General features: G+C 49.9%; 1 protein-coding gene across 1 annotated transcript in view; it reads right to left on the bottom strand.

Annotated features, from left to right (window-relative positions):
* The window catches only part of LOC140389535 (interleukin-1 receptor accessory protein-like), a 70,866-nt gene that overhangs the window by 3,748 nt on the left and 44,896 nt on the right, over positions 1 to 22,222 (bottom strand). Inside the window, 6 exon segments of the mRNA XM_072473729.1 lie at positions 1,665 to 1,808; positions 2,686 to 2,829; positions 5,185 to 5,333; positions 18,854 to 18,980; positions 19,977 to 20,048; positions 20,141 to 20,309. Of these exon segments, the coding sequence (XP_072329830.1) occupies positions 1,665 to 1,808; positions 2,686 to 2,829; positions 5,185 to 5,333; positions 18,854 to 18,980; positions 19,977 to 20,048; positions 20,141 to 20,309 (805 nt within the window).

The raw sequence follows: 22,222 nt of genomic DNA, 5'->3' as shown, positions 1-22,222 counted from the left end.
ATTGAAATTTGCATTAGGAGCTAAGTTTGTGTTCAGTTGTTGCATTTCAAAAGCAAAGTAAAAAGGCGTTTACAACTTGGAAAAGGTCATCAATAAATACGGCAATGTCATTGCATTTTATTTTACTCAGAAAACAGGGGCAGTCGGGCGAACAGAAAAGATTTTGATATTCTGCGAAAGGTAAGTTTCAAAGACAGATAACGGCAATGGAATAAAGATGAAAGAGAAAAAGAATACTTAAAGAGCGGTGTGAAATCGGTGTTGGGAATGGCCCTGTGAGACTTTCTGGGTACTGTGTCTGGGGAAGAGTGCAGTGAAATGGGAAGCAGCCTTTAGTCAACCCCAAAATGTGCCTTTTTTTTTTAAATCAGGAAGCAGTGTTTTGTTTTAAAATTTCTTGAATGCCCACAGCAGAGTAGGAGGGAGTGAGAAGCTGTGTTACATACATACCCTAAAGCAACATTGCTTTGCCTTCTGGTAATGTTATTGGATTTAATAACTTAAATATCTACAAAGGGATTGTTAGCTATTTGTGATCTAACCAAGTGTATAAATCTTTTTGGGGGGGAACAGCATGTAGTACTAATTTTAACTGTGCAAATGTGTGTGTTAAATTTTCTTTTCTTTTGTTAATAAATGTTTTAATTTTGTATTTAAAATTACCGAACGTGTTACTGGAATGTGTGGCTTCTGACTTCAGTACACCAATCTTCTCATCGTCAAAATACAAAAAGAAAAGGATTGTGATAACTTGTCAAGTTTCATTGAATCCGGAAATTTGGATGCGAACAGTGGAGCAGGCTCAAGGGGGCTGGACGGCCTACTCCAGTTCCTATTTTCCCATGTTTCAGGAACCCCAGATGATTTAATACCTCTTGAAATGCTGAGACCTGCATTGCATCAGCATCCACACAGCCCAAGTGACCAATTCAGCACAGACAAGAGAGCAATTCTGTGTCTCCTTTAATGTGGGAATGTTTTAAGCAGTGGATCTAAGGGGAGGCAGAGAGGGAGAAACCGTCCATGCGCAAAAGCTGAGCCTCAGAAGGTGCAATGTTCAGTTTTCTGTCTGCGTCACACTAGTTCACCTCAGTGTGGCCTTCACTGAGAGGGCGTCACAACTGGGCTGCAAAACCAGGGTTCAGTAAGTTGGGATGACAATTCAAACAGTGCTCTTAATTCTGATTGCGATTCAGATAGTCACACCATCAGAAGTTTCCTGGGTAGAATTCAGCATCGTCAGGAGTTAGGCAAAAGAGGCAAAGGGGGTAATGGAGTACGGGCCAGGGGAAATACATAATAATAATAATAATAATAATAATAATAATAATAATAATAATAATAATCGCTTATTGTCACTAGCAGGCTTCAATAATGATGTTAGGAAAAAGAGGCAAAGGGGGTAATGGAGTATGGGCCAGGGGAAATACCAAATAATAATAATAATAATAATGATCGCTTATTCTCACAAGCAGGCTTCAATGAAGTTACAGTGAAAAGCCCCTAGTCGCCACATTCCGGCGCCTGTTCGGGGAGGCCGGTACGGGAATTGAACCCGCGCTGCTGGCATTGTTCTGCATTACAAGCCAGCTTTTTAGCCCACTGTGCTAAACCAGCCCCTTTTGTGGCCTTTAAGAGAGTAAGTAACTGCACTCTGTACATACGTCCGCCTGGTAAACTGTCCCGTTCATAGATGAAGACTTTGTATCCGTATTCATTTTCCAAAACGGATCGAAGAGTGTTAAGGACAAACTCTTCTTCTTCGGTGTTCCTCGCGTACGACATGTAGACATCAAACTCCTTCCCATCTGTAAATCGCAAGAAAGGGACAAGAGAGAAATGCTTCAGTGTGTCTGTCTCGTGTCACCCTCCCTTCCATTCCTGTACCTTTCCTAGCTACGTACACACGATAAGTCAACAGAACAGTGAGATTACTGAACTAGTAATCTGAGATGTGGACCACTAATCCAGAGGGGATCGAAGAACAAGAGAGCTTCATCATGGTTCTTGATCAATAAGGGGATCAGGGGTTATGGGGAGAAGGCATGAGAATGGGGATGAGAAAATATCAGCCATGATTGAATGGCGGAGCAGACTCGATGGGCCGAGTGGCCTAATTCTGCTACTATGGTCTTATGGTCTTCAGGTTCACTACTGTAAAGGAACTTGGATTAACCCTGGATGTATTGCAGGCTGTGCAGTGGACTAGACTAGAGTAAGGTGGTTGACTTCAACAGTCCTGTCCAAGGTAGAGAAAAGAACCAGCTGGACCCTTGTTCATTGGAGCCACTGGTAAGTGCACACACATGGTGACAGGTTGTGGGTTACTGTGGTCAGCGGGGTCCCAACCATCAGGTGAAGAGCCATGATTTGGTTGAGGTGCTGGAAAGTGTTGAGTGCCAGTGAGGGGGTCAACACCTTCGACCAGGGAAAAGGAAGGGACAATACTTTTAATGTGAATTTAAATTTAATAATACATTTTATAAATTTAGTATGAATTAACTAAAAAGCGTAAGAGACGGATCCAGGAATTTGCAAGCCCTGTTGTTGCAATGATAGTGGTGTGTGGGAGTTGGGACCCTCACTTCCTGGGTCCACCTTGTTAGGAATTCTGAGTTTGCCAAACAGGTGCAATAAAGTTAAAGAACACATCTTGTCCACCGTTGCAATGCAGAGTTCCCTCACCGCCTACTGTTTCGTCAGTCCCAAAGTACAGTCGATAGAGCAATATGATTTCCATCCACCAGAAATGGTAGACAATGATTGGAGTAACGAGTATCAGCAACGTAACGCCCAACGCACAGCCGAGTTCAATCGCGTAACTGGGAGCTGGAAGAGGATGGAGAAAATAATAAAGCAACTTGTCGGAAGGAAAACAAAACAGTGCGAAGTACAAAGATAACTGAGGCTTATCAAACACCTTGAGCATCAGCAGAACCACAGAACTGTCACCACGCAGAAGGAAGCCATTTGGCCCATCGTGTCGGCACTGAATTGCCAAAGAAAGGTGGTGACTGGAGCCTTTAGGGTAACTGTCAGTCAATTTTGAAAAAACAGGTCTAATCTCCATGGAGACTGTGCTGGAAAGGTTTGCATGGCGGGTGTCGGGTGGCTGGTGAACATGAGGGAAGGACAGGAAAATGGGATTTCACACATCAGTGCTCATTGTCTATTCCCTACAATTTGGTATTTTCACTGAAGATAAATATTCTTCACACTTAACGGGAGATGAAGGTGAAGTGGTATTGTTATTGGACAGGAAACCCAGGGTCATGCTATACGGACTTGGGTTTAAATCCCTCCATGGCAGCCAATGGAATCCAATTAATAAATCTGGAATTATAAAGCTAGTCTCAGCGATAGCGATCATGAATCCATTATCCAAAAAATCCAATTTGTTCACTTCCTTTCGGGACGGAAATCTGCCGTACTTACCTGATCTGGACTACATGAAACTCCAGCCATACAGCAATGTGGTTGACTATGTGTAAAGGCTTGGCAAGCCTTTCAGTTCAAGGGCAATTAGGGGTGGGATACAAACTCTGGCCTTGATAGTGACATCCAAATCCGATGGTGGAATACAAAAAGCACAAAGGCTGATGATAGAAGTAGAGGGCGTTATATCAGGAGAGGGGTGGGCTATTCAAACCTTACCAACCATTTAGTTACATAACAAGTGAAATATTCCTCCATTCCTTTTACCCACTTCTCATCCAAATCAGTAAAATACACGGTGAAACGCTGTGGCTTGACAACAGATTCCTCGGGGACACCAATTAATGTATCCACCAGAGGAGGTATCCTCCATTGCTACCAAGCTCTGGTTGAGGAGGATGCCAGGCTGCACCTTTTACCAGGCTGAGTGAGCGGGGATGGGACTAGGATGCTCTTTCCATCATTCTGTTGGCGGATAATGCCGTGTTCAGCAGTGAAAGAAAGATCCCGTATTTCCATAGTCACCACCTCATAAAGTCCCAAAGGGCCCGACAGTCAACAAGGATGCTTGAAGTAAAAGAGAAATGCTGCGGATGTGGAAATAGAACCTGAAAGTGCTGGGCAAGAGAGAGAGAGAGAGAGAGAATCTGTGGAGATAGAGAGAGAGAATCTGTGGAGATAGAGAGAGAGAGAGAGAGAGAATCTGTGGAGATAGAGAGCGAGAGAGAATCTGTGGAGATAGAGAGCGAGAGAGAATCTGTGGAGATAGAGAGTGAGAGAGAATCTGTGGAGATAGAGAGAGAATCTATGGAGATGGATAGAGAGACAATCTGTGATAAAGAGAGAGGGAGAATCTGTGGAGATGGATAGAGAGAGAGAGAATCTATGGAGATAGGGAGAAAGAGAGAGAGAGAATCTACGGAGATTGAGAGAGAATCTGTGAAGATAGAGAGAGATAGAATCTGTGGAGATAGAGAGAGGGACAGAATCTATGGAGATAGAGAGAGAATCTGTGAAGATAGAGAGCGAGAGAGAGAGAGAGTGAGAGAATCTGTGGAGATAGAGAGAGAGAATCTGTGGAGATAGAGAGAGAGAGAGAGAGAGAGAATCTGTGGAGAAGAGAGCGAGAGAGAATCTGTGGAGATAGATAGATCGATAGATAGATAGAGAGAGAGAAACAATCTGTGGGGAGAGAGAGAGACACACACACAGAGAGTCCAAAATGACTCTTCTTCGGTACTGCAGCTTCGAAGTGCAGTCAATGTTGTAATGGAGGAAATGCATTGACCGATTTGTGCACAGTAAGATCCCACTAACAGCAATGTGATAAATGACCAGATAATCTGTTTCTGGTGATGTCGGTTGATGGATAAATATTGGGTCAGGATACCAAGTCTCCTGTCCTTCTTTAAGGTAGCAGCATGGGGACTTTTACCTTGGAGGGCGGACAGGGTACCAATTCAGCACCTTACCTGAAAGAAGACAATTCCGGTCATGCAACACCCCCTCAGGACTGGACTGGATGTGTCAGCCCAGATTAAAGTCCTCATGCCCCAGTACCACTAAAACACCGATACCTGGAATGCAACTTGAACCTGTGAACTTCGGACTCAGGCAAGAGTTTGAAAGGGCTGCTTTATAAATATTTATAAATATTTATGTATTGTTGGGTCCTACAGAGAGGCTGAATCAGATTAGAGTTGGTTAAAATCCAGGGCTCCCCATAACGGTCAAGTAAAGTTCAGATACCTTTCTTGAATAAGGTCACTTGAGCAAAGGTCAATCCTATTCTGTTTTTCCCAAAGCAGGTGTAGTTTCTCTGGAGGTCACTCGGGGTCACCGCTTTGATGCTTATTGTATTTGTAATTGTCCTGTCCTTGACCTTCGACTCCTCTTTACTGGAAGAAAGGAGAAAGTTAGCCATCCTGGAATATACTGAGTAATCCTTCCTCTCTGCTTCTCCCTGGTCCCTTGTTCTCTGCACAAATATATCTAAGTCAATAATCGACAGAGTACATTGACAAATGGTACATCGACAAACAGTGATTGGTTACAGTGCGGAACAAGGGGCCAAACAAAGCAAATACGTGAGCAAGAGCAGCATAGGGCATCGTGAATAGTGTTCTTACAGGGAACAGATCAGTCCGAGGGGGAGTCGTTGAGGAGTCTTGTAGCTGTAGGGAAGGAGCTGTTCCTATGTCTGGATGTGCGGGTCTTCAGACTTCTGTACCTTCTGCCTGATGGGAGGGTCTGGAAGAAGGCAATGCCTGGGTGGGAGGGGTCTCTGACAATGCTGTCTGCCTTCCCGAGGCAGTGGGAGGTGTGGACAGAATAAATGTGGGGGGGGGGGTGGCAAGCTTGTGTGATGCGTTGGGCTGAGTTCACCACACTCTGCAGTTTCTTGCGATCTTGGGCCGAGCAGTTGCCATACCAGGCTGCGATGCAGCCGGATAGGATGCTCTCTATCGCACATCTGTAGAAGTCATCATACTTCAGGATATCTCAGGAGTTCTTCACAATTGATTATTTTGGGGGGTAGGGCATGAATGTAAGGTTGAGGGTGAGGGCGGGAGATGACCATACTGAATGGCAGAGCAGGTAGTGGGCTGAAGGGGTACTTTTGGTCCCGATGCTTTTACGAATTATCTCCATAACGAAAATGAACAGTCACTAACTAAGAATGGCCATTTTGGTAAGTTAACGGTGGGTAATTAGAGCCCACAGAATTGACCCCAGCAATGGACAGCACCTTCAGGAGTATGGGAATGGCAAGTCAGCAGGTTGCTATTTGACTGATCGCACTCGCTCCAGTCAGAAGGTTGGGGAGGAGCACAAAGAGGCGGCAGAAAAGGACACCATGGACTGTTTTGGATAGTTCCCATGATCTGTTGACTCGGTTCTTGGTTATGGGTACACGTGACCTATTATCCCTTAGACCGACTGAGGTCATTTTTACTTTCTCTAAACTAGTTTATTAAACACATCCAAGCAGGTTACAGAATTGGTGTGTTGTTCCTGACTACAGTTGCATTCCATCCTCTCTCTCTCTCGAGGGAGAGAGAGAGAGCGGGACAGAGAGTTAGCGGGAGAGAGAGTCGGGCACGTAACTGACTGACGTCACAACAGGGGCTGGTTTAGCACAGGGCTAAATCGCTGGCTTTGAAAGCAGACCAAGGCAGGCCAGCAGCACGGTACAATTCCCGTACCAGCCTCCCCGAACAGGCGCCGGAATGTGGCGACGAGGGGCTTTTCACAGTAACTTCATTTGAAGCCTACTTGCGACAATAAGCGATTTTCATTATCATTATCATCATCTACAATCACTCATTAACATATCCATTCTATTTAGAACCATGGAATCCATACAGTCCAAAAGGAGGCCATTCGCCCCATCGAGTCTGCACCAACCCTCTGAAAGCGCATCCTACCTAGGCCCACCCCTCCGACCTATCCTAGTAACCCCTTTGGACACAAAGGGGTAATTTATCATGGCCAATCCACCTAACCTGCACATCTTTGGACTGTGGGGGGAAACCGGAGCACCCGGAGGAAACCCACGCAGACACGGGGTGAATGTGTAAACTCCGCAGAGACAGTCACCCGAGGTTGGAATTGAACCCGGGTCCCTGCTGCTGTGAGGTAGCAGTGCTAACCATTGTGCCGCCGTGCCACTAAAGGACTTGAACTCTCACAACACCATTCACAATATTGGAGCATCCCAAAGTGCTCCACCGACAAGAAAGAACTAACTTTCTCAGTCCCCCATCACTTTGAGTTGGTTTGTGGCTATAATCCATGTCTTGTGAATTCCTTTTAACTACACCAGGCAGCTAATTAGATCCTACAAACAGAACAATGATTGGCTAATTTTAGGTGTTGGATGAATCAAAGCTCGGACAGTCGGCCAATCACCTGTTCTTCTCCAGATAATGCAGTGAAATCCTTGGCATCGACCTGAACAGGTGAATGCAGAGCCGGTTTAATATCTCATTCAAGCGAGTACCTCTCCGTGCGGAGAGCTGCCTTGAAGTGGCAGTCTCGATCATGTGCTCAAGGCCTGAAGTGAGACATTGATCTACCATCTTCTGACACAGAGAATACTGTGTACTACCAAAAGAGCCAAACAAACGTGAGTCACATCCTTTTGACAGGATACTTCTGACCTTTTACATTAAAGTTGACCTTTTATTGTTCGAAACTCGTGGAATCTTGTGGCTTTATACACCGTGCAAGTATCTCAAATCTTAAACTTTGGCAACTTTAACAAAACGCTATTTTCTGGACTTTTTTATGCGCGGATGGTGAGCAGGTTCCCTCAATACCCCATCCTTTGACCTTCGGGCCACTTTCTCACAATCACCGAAAAAGCAATCACATGACACAACGGTAATTGGCTTTTGACAAATATCCTGGGGGTTGAAGCCCTGCTCTGGACACAAACAGTCATTTTTTGCCCAAAACATGCTAGAAATGTAGCTGCATTTTCAATCTAAACACCAAAAATCATTTCCACAATTAGGAATTTAAAATTTCCCATGAGTCAGTTCAGTGGAGCAGTGTTAATTAATTAAAAGTCTCTAGGAATAGAGTATCTGGGGAGGCGTCCGAGATACAGAAAGAAGTTTGAAAGAATGTTTCCGCAGAGTGTCCTTGGGGATTTCATAGAATTTACAGTGCAGAAGGAGGCCATTCGGCCCATTGAGTCTGCACTGGCTCTTGGAAAGAGCACCCTACCCAAGGTCCACACCTCCACCCTATCCCCATAACCCAGTAACCCCATCCAACACTAAGGGTAATTTTGGACACTAAGGGCAATTTATCATGGCCAATCCACCTAACCTGCACATCTTTGGACTGTGGGAGGAAACCGGAGCACCCGGGGGAAACCCACGCACACACGGGGAGGATGAGCAGACTCCACACAGACAGTGACCCAAGCCAGAATCGAACCTGGGACCCTGGACCTGTGAAGCAATTGTGCCATCCACAATGCTACCGTGCTGCCCCTGCAGGGATGAACGGCAAGGACAACTTTTTCCCTCCCTGTAAACTCTTAACTGCCACCTGCCCCTTTATAGTTCAAAGTGACATTGATCTGATTAATAAATTCGTACAATTTAAATCAATGTACAAGTTTTCAAAGCTGCTTTTATCCCAGATGTGACCCCCCACCCCCCCAAAAAGGTTTTGATAAGATCCAGTGAGGGATCTATAATATTTTGTTTAAAGTTCCCAAAGTTTAAGATTTATGGGGTGGGATTCTCCGACCCCACCCCGCTGGGTCGGAGAATCGCCGGGGGTCGGTGTGAATCCCGCCCCCGCTGGCTGCTGAATTCTCCGGCGCCAGAGATTCGGCAGGGGAGGGAATTGCGCCGCGCCGGTCGGCGGCCCCCCCCCCCCCCCCGCCGATTCTCCAGCCCGTGATGGGCCGAAGTCCCGCTGCTGTCATGCCAGTCCCGCCGGCGGGAATGAAACCACCTCTTACCGGCGGGACGGGCGGCGCAAGCGGGCTCCGGGGTCCTCGGGGGGGCGCGGGGCGATCTGGCCCTCGGGGTGTGCCCCCACGGTGGCCTGGCCCGCGATCGGGGCCCACCGATCCGCGGGCAGGCTTGTGCCGTGGGGGCCACTCTTTTCCTTCCGCCTCGGCCACGGCCTCCGCCAAAGGCCTGTCCCGCCGACCGGCGGCGTGCCAACCACTCCGGCGCAGGCCTCGCCCCTCAAGGTGAGGGCTTGGCCCCTAAAGGTGCGGAGAAATCTATACTTTTGGGGCGGCCCGACGCCAGGGTGGTTCCCGCCACTCCCTCCCGCCGGGACGGGGAGAATCCCCGCCAAGATACTTGCACGGTGAATAAAGCCACAAGATTCCACGTGTTTCGAACAATAAAAGGCAATCTTTACTGTAAAAGGATCAAACGATTTACAATATCTATCATCCTCGAACATTCACAGTTAATGTGAGGTATGTGTGGATTTTTAAAAAAAAATTTAGATTACCTAATTATTTTTTCCAATTAAGAGGCAATTTAGAGAGGCCAATTCCCCTACTCTGCACATTTTTGGGTTGTGGGGGCGAAACCCACGTAGACACGGGGAGAATGTGCAAACTCCATGTGGTAGTATGCATTAGGGGTCATGTGGGACTGTGAAGTCGTGATGCCATTGGCTGACAGATCCCGGGTCCTGGTTGGCTGTTGACCTCTAGCTCCGCCCTGAAGGCGGAGTATAAGAACCAGGACTTCTCCCCGCAGCTCCAGTCTGTTGCTGAACTGCGGGGAACAAGTCACGCTTAATAAAGCCTCATCGACTTCATCGCTATTCGTCTTTCGTAAGTCTTTGTGCGCTACAATTTATTAAGCGTGACTTAAAGGACTATGGAGCTCAGGATCATCCCGGAATGCCTGAGGATCAGCCCCCACGCAGTGAACTCAGCAGCAATTTTTAAACACTGGCAGACTTGTTTCGAAGGCTACCTCCGAACGGCCCCCAGCCGGATCACAGAAGACCAGAAACTGCAGGTCCTGCACTCGAGGGAAAGCCCGGAAATTTTCCCTCTCATAGAAGACACAGAGGAGTTCCAGACGGCGTTTGCAGCACTAAAGAGCATCTACGTTCGCCCAGTGAATCAGGTCTACGCACGCTACCAACTCGCAACGAGACGGCAAAGTCCCGGAGAATCGATAGACGAATTCTACGCCGCGCTGCTAATCTTGGGACGGGCCTGCAGCTGCCCGCCGGTAAACACGGCTGAACACACGGACATGTTAATTCGCGATGCGTTTGTGGCAGGTATGAACTCGCCCCAAATCCGCCAAAGATTGTTAGAAAAAGAGTCGCTAGGACTCTCAGAGGCACGGGCCCTTTCAGCTTCCCTAGATGCGGCCGCGCAAAACGCCCGCGCGTACGGCCCCGACTGCGCAGCAGCCCCTTGGGCTCCGTGGACCCCCGTCGCGACAAACCCCCCTCCCACAGGCTTGCACAGTACAGACGCCAGGTCATCCCGGGGGGGCCCGCTGCTATTTCTGCGGCCAGGCGAAACACCCCCGGCAGCGCTGCCCGGCCCGCGCAGCGATTTGCAAGAGCTGCGGGAAAAAGGGCCATTTCGCGGCCGTGTGCCGGTCCCGGGGGGTCGCCGCTGTCCCCGGAGAAGAGAGAGTCCAGCGCATCCCAAACGCTCCCCAACCCCCCCCCGAGCGCCCCATGTGCGACCCGCAGGCGCCGCCATTTTGGGTCCCGGCCACCACGAGGGGAGGAGGGGCGCCGCCATCTTGTGACCCCCAGCCATGTGCGATGCATGGGGGCGGCCATTTTGTCCACCCCCACCGCCATCTTGGGACCCCCCAGCCACGTGCGATGCATGGGGGCGGCCATTTTGTACACCCCCGCCGCCATCTTGGACGACAACAATGGATCCCAGCATCGACGGCTCCATGGGGTTCGAAGAAGATGCTGAAACACTGCGACCACGTCTGGCCTCGGTGACGCTGGACCAAGCACGGCCCCGGACGCTCCAGACGACGACAACAACGGTGCTGATCAACGGACACGAGACACCATGCCTGATCGACTCCGGGAGCACAGAAAGCTTCATCCACCCCGACACGGTAAGACGCGGTTATTTGACCATCCGTCCCAGTACGCAAAAGATTTCCCTAGCGGCAGGATCCCACTCCGTAGAGATCAAAGGGTTCTGCATAGTGACCCTAATGGTGCAAGGGAGGGAGTTTAAAAACTACAGGCTCTACGACCTTCCCAAACTCTGCGCGCCCACATTACTGGGATTAGACTTCCAGTGTAACCTGCAGAGCCTAACCTTCAAATTCGGCGGCCCAATACCCCCACTCACTATCTGCGGCCTCGCAACTCTCAAGATTCAGCCCCCATCCTTGTTTGCAAACCTCACCCCGGATTGCAAACCCGTCGCCACTAGGAGCAGACGGTACAGCGCCCAGGACCGGACCTTCATTCGGTCCGAAGTCCAGCGGCTACTGAAGGAAGGCATAATCCAGGCCAGCAATAGTCCCTGGAGAGCACAGGTGGTAGTAGTAAAGACAGGGGAGAAGCAAAGGATGGTCATAGACTATAGCCAGACCATCAACAGGTACACACAGCTAGATGCGTACCCTCTCCCCCGCATATCCGACATGGTCATTCGGATTGCCCAATATAAGGTCTTCTCCACCGTGGACCTCAAGTCCGCCTACCATCAGCTCCCCATCCGTCCAAGTGACCGCAAGTACACAGCCTTCGAGGCAGACGGGCGATTATACCACTTCCTAAGGGTCCCATTTGGCGTCACAAACGGGGTCTTGGTCTTCCAACGGGAGATGGACCGAATGGTTGATCAACACGGGTTGCAGGCCACGTTCCCGTATCTCGACAACGTAACCATCTGCGGCCATGATCAGCAGGACCACGACGCCAACCTCCAAAAATTCCTCCAGACCGCTAAAGCCTTGAACCTCACATACAACGAGGACAAGTGCGTTTTTAGCACAAACCGGCTAGCCATCTTGGGATATGTAGTGCGCAATGGGATAATAGGCCCCGACCCCGAACGCATGCGCCCCCTCATGGAATTTCCCCTCCCCCACTGCTCCAAAGCCCTGAAACGCTGCCTAGGGTTCTTTTCATATTACGCCCAGTGGGTCCCCCAGTACGCAGACAAGGCCCGCCCCCTAATACAGACCACTACCTTCCCCCTGTCGACAGAGGCTAGCCAGGCCTTCAGCCGCATCAAAGCGGATATCGCAAAGGCCACGATGCGCGCCATCGACGAGTCCCTCCCCTTCCAGGTCGAGAGCGACGCCTCCGATGTAGCTCTAGCGGCCACCCTTAACCAAGCGGGCAGACCCGTGGCCTTTTTCTCCCGAACCCTCCACGCCTCAGAAATCCGCCACTCCTCAGTGGAAAAGGAAGCCCAAGCCATAGTGGAAGCTGTGCGACATTGGAGGCATTACCTGGCCGGCAGGAGATTCACTCTACTCACTGACCAACGGTCGGTAGCTTTCATGTTCGATAATGCACAGCGGGGCAAAATTAAAAATGACAAGATCTTAAGGTGGAGAATCGAGCTCTCCACCTTCAACTACGAGATCTTGTACTGTCCCGGAAAGCTGAATTAGCCGTCCGATGCCCTATCCCGCGGCACATGTGCCAACGCACAAATAGGCCGTCTCCAAACCCTCCACGAGGACCTCTGCCACCCGGGGGTCACTCGGTTCTACCATTTTATAAAGTCCCGCAACCTCCCCTACTCCGTGGAGGAGGTCCGTACAGTCACCAGGAACTGCCACATCTGCGCAGAGTGCAAACCGCACTTTTTCAGGCCGGATAGAGCGCACCTGATCAAGGCTTCCCACCCCTTTGAACGCCTCAGTCTGGATTTCAAAGGGCCCCTCCCCTCCACCGACCGCAACACATACTTCTTGAACGTGGTGGACGAGTACTCCCGTTTCCCTTTCGTCATCCCCTGCCCCGACATGACAGCGGCCACAGTTATTAAAGCTCTTAGCACCATATTCACACTGTTCGGTTGCCCCGCATATATCCATAGAGACAGGGGGTCCTCCTTCATGAGTGACGAGCTGCGCCAGTTCCTGCTCAGCAAGGGTATAGCCTCGAGCAGGACGACCAGCTACAACCCCCGGGGGAACGGGCAAGTAGAGAGGGAGAACGGCACGGTCTGGAAGACCGTCCTACTGGCCCTACAGTCCAGGGATCTCCCAGTTTCACGGTGGCAGGAGGTCCTCCCGGACGCTCTCCACTCCATCCGGTCGCTGCTGTGTACCACCACTAATCAAACGCCTCATGAGTGCCTCCTTGTCTTCCCCAGGAAGTCCTCCTCTGGAACGTCGCTGCCGACCTGGCTGGCGGCCCCAGGACCCATCTTACTCCGGAAACATGTGCGGGCGCACAAGTCGGACCCGTTGGTCGAGAGGGTTCATCTACTCCACGCGAACCCGCAGTACGCCTACGTGGAGTACCCCGACGGCCGACAGGACACGGTCTCCCTACGAGACCTGGCGCCCGCCGGCAACACGCACACCCCCCCTGACACCAATCACCCCCTCCCTGCCACCGGCACACCCCGCGACTGCCCCCTTCCCGGGAGGATCGGTCCTCCTCCCAGGTCCGACCAGGAGTGAAGCTGAAGCAAAAACCGTAAAGCTCCCGGAGACGACAACGCTGGAACAAGCAACTGCACCACCACCGGGGCTGAGGCGATCGACAAGGAAGACCAGACCGCCCGCTCGACTCGTGGCATCGGTGTAACACAAGAATGTCGTGGACTTTAACGAGAATGTTCTTTTTCTTCTTACGAATATTGTAAATAGTTCACAAACCCTGTACATAGCCCAGTGTAGGGCACTGTAATGACATGCAAAAGTTTTTTTCCCTCCCAGGACCAGCCTTGTAAACCCCTACCACCATGCGAAGCACCACCCCGCCGGGTTCATTTTTAACAAGGGGTGAATGTGGTAGTATGCATTAGGGGTCATGTGGGACTGTGAAGCCGTGATGCCATTGGCTGACAGATCCCGGGTCCTGGTTGGCTGTTGATGTCTAGCTCCGCCCTGAAGGCGGAGTATAAGAACCAGGAATTCTCCCCGCAGCTCCAGCCTGTTGCTGAACTGCGGGGAACAAGTTACGCTTAATAAAGCCTCATCGACTTCATCTCTATTCGTCTCTCGTAAGTCTTTGTGCGCTACACTCCACACGGACAGTGACCCAGAGCCGGGAATCGAACCTGGGACCTCAGCGCGGTGAGGCAGCTGTGCTAACCACTGCGCTACCGTGCTGCCCGTAGGTATGTGTGAGTTAACGGGCAAACTATGCTCAAACACACCACACTGTACCATCCATGGCAAATGCGACCAAGACAGGGTCCATAGATTTCTCAACAACCCATTAAGACATCACTAAAAACTGTGAGTCAACTAACCTCACTGAAACTCTGTCTCTCCCATGAGGGATTCCAGTTTTCACCTTCGATGATCTAACCTGGGAATTCTCTCCAGATGTTGCATCAACTAGGGAAGCTTCAGCGATGGCCCACCTCGCAAGGGTTTCAATCTCGTCTCCCAAGAATCTGTTCCACTGGCTACCCGAGTGCGTACTGAAGCACCAACTCACAAGCGGAATTACAGATCTGCAGCAGCACCAAGCAGAACACCACAGATCCAAGGGGTACCTTTCCCCCAATGGCCTACAGCACAAAGTCACAAAGCTTCAGCTGCCTTCTTGGATCCTCAGGACCTCTCCCGAGCCTTCATTAATTACCAGACTTTACCAGCAATAACAGCAGCCTATCCGGCAGGATTTCTATCTCATCTCCCGAGGTTCCATTCCCCTAGATCCCAAGTGTGCACTGAAGCACCAACTCTCTTCCGATCTTCAGCCATGCAGAGCAGAACACTCCTGCTCCGAAGGGCAGCTTTGCCCCAAAGGCCTGCAGCCTGGAGTCACCAACCCTTGGCTGCCTCATTAAGTTAATGGTTGCTCTCCGCAGCCCTTTTCCTGTTTAGTTCCCCCCCCAACACTTTTTAAACTGAACCAGGCCCACTTGGATTGGATTTGTATTTGTTTATTGTCACGTGTACCGAGGTACAGTGAAAAGTATTTTTCTGCGAGCAGCTCAATAGATCGTTTAAGTACATGAAAAGGAAATAAAAGAAAATACATAATAGGGCAACACAACATATACAATGTAACTACATAAGCACTGGCATCGGATGAAGCATACAGGGTGTAGTGTTAATGAAATCAGTCCATAAGAGGGTCATTTAGGAGTCTGGTGACAGTGGGGAAGAAGCTGTTTTTGAGTCTGTGCGTGTTCTCAGACTTCTGTATCTCCTGCCCGATGGAAGAAGTTGGAAGAGTGAGTAAGCCGGGTGGGAGGGATCTTTGATTATGCTGCCCGCTTTCCCCAGGCAGTGGGAGGTGTAGATGGAGTCAATGGATGGGAGGCAGGTTTGTGTGATGGACTGGGCTGTGTTCACAACTCTCTGAAGTTTTTTGCGGTCCTGGGCCGAGCAGTTGCCATACCAGGCTGTGATGCAGCCCGATAGGATGCTTTCTATGGTGCATCTATAAAAGGTGGTAAGGGTTAATGTGGACATGCCGAATTTCCTTAGTTTCCTGAGGAAGTATAGGCGCTGTTGTGCTTTCTTGGTGGTAGCGTCGACGTGGGTGGACCAGGACAGATTTTTGGAGATGTGCACCCCTAGGAATTTGAAACTGCCAACCATCTCCACCTCGGCCCCATTGATGCTGACAGGGGTGTGGACAGTACTGTGCTTCCTGAAGTCAATTACCAGCTCTTTAGTTTTGCTGGAATTGAGGGAGAGATTGTTCCTGTCCCTTCTCTGGGACTCTGCTTTTGGGGCCTCTCCCTCACCCCTCTCCCCGTCCCCTCTCCCTTTGGGGCCTCTCCCTGTCGCCTGCCATGGTGCTCCGCTCTTGGTCACTATAGGGGGAGAAGGTAAATCAAAACGGCCACTAATATTCTAAGAAAAAGCAGCAACGTGGATACGGCACAAAGGTCCCGACTGGGACGACCGATCGTTCCAGTCCCAATCCAGGCCGGATTCTATGAGGTGATTTCTATGAGGAGCAGCAGATAAGCCTCCGCCCATTAGCGAGGGAGCTCGTTTTCCACGGGTCCCACGGGGAGATCGATCGGGTCGTCCCCCTGGGTCTTGTGAGGGTTGTTCCAGTCCCATGACCAGGGTTTTAATGCCATTTTCCTTCACGCAGTGCAGACACACTGGGCCTAAAGAAGATTAAAAATTGCAGAACCGCGCTTGTGAAGCCTGGTCCTGATCGGAGCACGTGCAGAAGATCAGAGGTCCATTGGGAATTCAAGTTCTGACCTCCACTCTCAAAACATATGTATAACTTTCATAACTCCTTCCGTGAGAAGTTAAAAGGCTTGTTATCTTTACAATGGCTTTGCAATTTCTTCACAAGAAGCATCTATAGGGTGGCACGGTGGTTAGCACTGTTGCTTCACAGCGCCAGGGTCCCAGGTTCGATTTCCCGCTGCGTCACTGTCTGTGCGGAGTCTGCACGTTCTCCCCGTGTCTGCGTGGGTTTCTTCCGGGTGCTCCGGTTTCCTCCCACAAGTCCCGAAAGACGAGCTTGTTAGGTAATTTGGACATTCTGAATTCTCCCTCTGTGTACCCGAACAGGTGCCGGAATGTGGCGACTCGGGGATTTTCACAGTTATTTCGTTGCAGTGTTAATGTAAGCCTACTTGTGACACGGATAAATATTATTATTAACTCCATTAACTTCCAACAAAATAGCTTTTCACATTCTACACAGATAACCGATTCAGTGCTAACCACTGTGCCAACGTTCACCCCATAACCGCAGCTGTTGTCCCACTAGTTCATGATGTCTGAATTCTTTCTCTCTTTGAAATTTAAGCCCAAACTTTCGCATTTTGATTTCTTTTCCTCTTTTTACAATGCAAACTCTTTCATTTCTTTTTCTATTCCAAACAGCTTCATTTGCAACTGAATCCCAGCCAACTCGGGTTAATTGCTATCTAGATTTTTTTTTTAATTCTTCCAATCCCAAATCCTTTTTAACCTCAATTGTGCCTGCTGCTTTAGCCCATACCTTTAACTCAAATTTCAATTTTTTGGCTAATGCGATTAATTTAGTCCGTCACCTGGGGATCAATCTTCCCTCTGCAATAGCAATGAAATAAAGAACAAAGAACAAAGAAATGTACAGCACAGGAACAGGCCTTTCGACCCTCCAAGCCCGTGCCGACCATGCTGCCCGACTAAACTACAATCTTCTACACTTCCTGGGTCCGTATCCCTCTATTCCCATCCTATTCATGTATTTGTCAAGATGCCCCTTAAATGTCACTATCGTCCCTGCTTCCACCACCTCCTCCGGCAGCGAGTACCAGGCACCCACTACCCTCTGTGTAAAAAACTTGCCTCGTACAGGTTAGCACACTGGGCTAAATCGCTGGCTTTTAAAGCAGACCAAGGCAGGCCAGCAGCACGGTTCGATTCCCGTACCAGCCTCCCCAAACAGGCGCCGGAATGTGGCGACTCGGGGCTTTTCACAGTAACTTCATTGAAGCCTACTCGTGACAATAAGCGATTTTCATTTCATTTCATTTCCTCTAAACTTTGCCCCTCGCACCTTAAACCTATGCCCCCTAGTAATTGACCCCTCTACCCTGGGGAAAAGTCTCTGACGATCCACTCTGTCTAAGCTCCTCATAATTTTGTAGACCTCTATCAGGTCGCCCCTCAACCTCCTTCGTTCCAGTGAGAACAAACCGAGTTTATTCAACCGCTCCTCATAGCTAATGCCCTCCATACCAGGCAACATCCTGGTAAATCTCTTCTGCACCCTCTCTAAAGCCTCCACATCCTTCTGGTAGTGTGGCGACCAGAATTGAACACTATACTCCAAGTGTGGCCTAACTAAGGTTCTATACAGCTGCAACATGACTTGCCAATTCTTATACTCAATAAAAGAAATGTAGCAACGAAAGGTTTTTGTTCATTGGATGTGGGCATTGTTGACTGTGCCAGCATGTAACGCCCATCATTAATTGCCCTTCAACTGAGTGGCTTAAGTGACAACAGCATTGCTGTCACATGTAGGCCAGACCAGGTGAGGACGGCAGATTTCCTTCCCTAAACGGCATCAGTGAACCAGATGGGTTTTTGTGACAATCTGCAATGGTTTCATTAATCACAGATTTTTTTGAATTCAAATTTCACCATTTGCCATGATGGGATTTGAACCCGGCATTACTCTGGGTCACTGAATTGTCTTTGCCTCGTGGGATGTGGATGACGCTGGCGGGGCCAGCATTTATTGCCCATCCCTAATTGCCCTTGTGGGCGCAGTTAGGAGTCAACCACACTGTGGGCCTGGAGTCACATGTAGGCCAGACCAGGTAAGGATGGCAGATTTCCTTCCCTAATGGAGAATACCGTTACACCAGAACTCCAATAAAGTTCAGGGGGGAAACCTTATCAACCTTAATTTCAGCAAGTAAAAATAAAGTCGCCATCGTCCCCAATGACCATGGGCTGCTTTCCCCTTTGAGGGGGAGAGCTGACTGGTGGCGATTTAACCTGAGGTTACCATACCTCAGGTGAGGGACAAGTTTGAGAAGGTGGGGCCTCCATGAATAACCTCAGCCGGTACGCGGATTGCACCCTGGCTGCTGGCCTCGCTCTGCATCACACACCACCTGTCCAGCCCACTGAGCTAAACCGTGGGAAAGAGTGCAACTCACGTTCTAAAATTCCCACATCTTTCGCATTGGTGGGCCAGTTCTGCCCCGACTGCACGGATGTAACTCAAGGAAACCTGCCCTCGTTATTTTTCTAATGCAGAGACATGACTTTCGGACAACTGATGGTTTATGTACCTCTGAAAGACTTTAATCGCTGGACTTAATTCCTGCGCATTTCTCCCATCGACCGTCCACCAGAGAATTGTGGGTGAATCCTGGATGCAATGGAAAAACATCCTGCAAGTTAAACTTACTTCCTGATCTGGAGAGAGATTGAAAATAAAGTTCAATACTCACAACTTGATAAACATACCAACCAAACAGAAGGAATGGAAATTAACTTTCACGTGTTCATCAGTGATCTCCATTTGTAAGGAAGGGCCATTTTTGAATGTTGGTCGTAATGTGACTAGATACATAAATATACAGAAGATAGGAGCAGGAGGAGGCCTTTTGGCCCTTCGAGCCTGCTCCGCCATTCATCACGATCATGGCTGATCATCCAACTCAATAGCCTCATCCTGCTTTCTCCCCATAGCCTTTTTTTAAAATAAATTGAGAGAACCCAATTCATTTTTTCCAATTAAGGGGCAATTTAGCGTGGTCAATTTACCGATCCTGCACATCTTTTTGGGTTGTGGGGGCGAAACCCACGCAAACACGGGGCGAATGTGCAAACTCCACACGGTCAGTGACCCAGAGCTGGGATCGAACCTGGGACCTCGGCGCCGCGAGGCAGCAGTGCTAACCACCGTGCCGCCCTTTCCCCATAACCCTTGCTCCCACTCGCACCAAGTGTCATATCTCGCCGCCTCTTCAATATGTTCAATGTTTTAACATCAACTACGTCTTGTGGTAATGAATCCCACAGGCTCGCCACTCTTTGGGTCAATCGGGACATTTGCATCATGTCATGATTCCAATAAAACTACTTGGGGGCCCATTTATTAAAAGATACAGGTGTTATTAAAAGTTCTATTTGGGTCAGACACTTCCAATCCACAAAGATAGCTTGTGGTTTCCTGTCAACTGTTCCCTGTTGTAAAATGCTATGTCAACATAAACAATGTAGTTATAGACTCCGACCACTAGGTAGCACCGTGGAGCACATTTTGGAAGTCTTTCTCACAACTGAGTCGCGTCGTGCACAAAAATGTGTATAGGTAATTGGCTAGTTACCAGCACAATATTTAAATTCCCTCATTCTACCAAATTTGCAAAAGGAAAAGAACGGAGACTGGCAAAGGACCACACTCACCAAACTCCACTTCAATTTGTTGGTCAGCCTTTGGTTGAATCAAAACGGGGGGCTTCAGGTCAGGTTGACTAGCTGTGACAAAACAAAATCCCACATTAGGACAACTAGTCCAGAACTTTGGGCTCCAGAACGAAACTGTGCATTAAGTCCAAAGTAACTTTTACCACAAAGTGAGACAGCAACCGTTCTGGTCAGATTGTATTGGTGATCTCTTTGCGTCATTGTTACGATACAGGTGTAGTCTCCTCTATGGTATTCTCTTACAACCAAGAAGACCAGTTTCCCCTCAATCTCTTTCATTGTGTCCTCGTCTTTCCCGACTCTCTGACCCCCCTAAGTAGAGAAGAAAGAATGAGATCAGCACGATTAGCAACATATCCGTGTATATTCTTTCCCTCCTGATGCACAATCAATAACTCTCGAGACAAGGGGAGTCATATCTAATCGGCTTTAATCAGCTAGAACTGTACCCAGCGGCTTCGATACAGAAAGTGAAGGCTGCTGGGACGGCATGGGTTCTTATACCCCGCCTCTCAGGGCGGGGCTATGTACATTAGCCAATGGTAGACTCCTAGGTCTAGCCAATGGTCATTCACCTCTCAGGTACTGCAATACCTGGTATTCCCACACCTCCTATAACCCTTTAAACGGGCAAAACATGTATCATTGAATCACAAAATAGTCACAAAAGCAGCTTTCTTTGCATCACCTAATTTGGGGCCTCTACCGTCTAGATTGCCAAGGGCAGCTGTCACAAAGTAGTACCAGCACCTCCAGGTTCCCCTCCAAATCAGACACACCATCCTGACTTGGAAAACTGATTGGTCGCTAATTCATTGTTGCTGGGTCATAATCATGGGCCTCCCTCCCTAACAGCACTGTGGGTGTACCTACACCACACGGTCTGTGACGATTCAGCATGGTGGCTCAGCACCACCTTCTTTTAATAATAATAATCTTTATTGTCACAAGTAGGCTTACATTCACACTGCAGTGAAGTTACCGTGAAAAGCCCCTAGTCGCCACACTCCGGCGCCTGTTCAGGTATACAGAGGGAGAATTCAGAACGTCCAATTCACCTAACAAGCACATCTTTCGGAACATGTGGGAGGAAACCTGAGCACCCGGAGGAAACCTACGCAGACACGGGGAGAACGTGCAGACTTCGCACAGGCAGTGACCCAAGCAGGAATCGAACCCGGGACCCTGGCGCTGTGAAGCAACAGTGCTAACCACTCTCAAGGGTAAATGGTAATCAGCAAAAGTCCACAACGTACCCTAACCATGGGCGAAATTCTCCCCCAACGGCGCGATGTCCGCCGACTGGCGCCCAAAACGGCGCCAATCAGACGGGCATCGCGCCACCCCAAAGGTGCGGAATGCACTCCGCATCTTTGGGGGCCGAGCCCCGACATTGAGGGGCTAGGCCGGCGCCGGAGGGATTTCCGCCCCGCCAGCTGGCGGAAACGGCGTTTGTTGCCCCGCCACCTGGCGCGGAAATGACATATCGGAGCGGTGCATGCGCGGGAGCGTCAGCGGCCGCTGACAGTTTCCTGCGCATGCGCAGTGGAGGGAGTCTCTTCCGCCTCCGCCATGGTGGAGGCCGTTGCGGAGGCGGAAGGGAAAGAGTGCCCCCACGGCACAGGCCCGCCCGCGGATCGGTGGGCCCCGATCACGGGCCAGTCCACCGTGGGGGCACCCCCCGGGGTCAGATCGCCCCGCGCCCCCCCCAGGACCCCGGAGCCCGCCCACGCCGCCTTGTCCCGCCGGTAAATACCTACTTTAATTTACGCCGGCGGGACAAGCAATTTCTCGGCGGGACTTCGGCCCATCCGGGCCGGAGAATTGAGCGGGGGGGGCCCGCCAACCGGCGCGGCCCGATTCCCGCCCCCGCCCAATCTCCGGGAGCGGAGACTTCGGCAACCGTCGGGGGCGGGATTCACTGCGGCCAACGGCCATTCTCCGACCCGCTGGGGGGTCGAAGAATGACGCCCCATGTCCCTTTCATCACAGAGAGACAATTGGTTTTATAGCTCGAGAGGCACCACTCCATGTCAAGCATGGGACAAGGCAAGGAGCCAGACCTCCATGGAATATGAGAGCCGAGAGGACATGTAAACCTGGCATCATTCTGCATCACACTCTAGCCATCGGGCCAACTGAGCGAATCAGCCCACACAAGGGCAATCAAGGGGTGGACAATAAAAGATGGACTTGCCGACAAATCTCAAAAATTAATTAAAGAA

This window comes from Scyliorhinus torazame, chromosome 14 (genome assembly GCF_047496885.1).
Source record: "Scyliorhinus torazame isolate Kashiwa2021f chromosome 14, sScyTor2.1, whole genome shotgun sequence".
In the NCBI taxonomy this organism is placed as follows: domain Eukaryota; kingdom Metazoa; phylum Chordata; class Chondrichthyes; order Carcharhiniformes; family Scyliorhinidae; genus Scyliorhinus; species Scyliorhinus torazame.
Note: the sequence above shows the minus strand (reverse complement) of the source record. Positions and strands in the feature narration are given on the sequence as shown.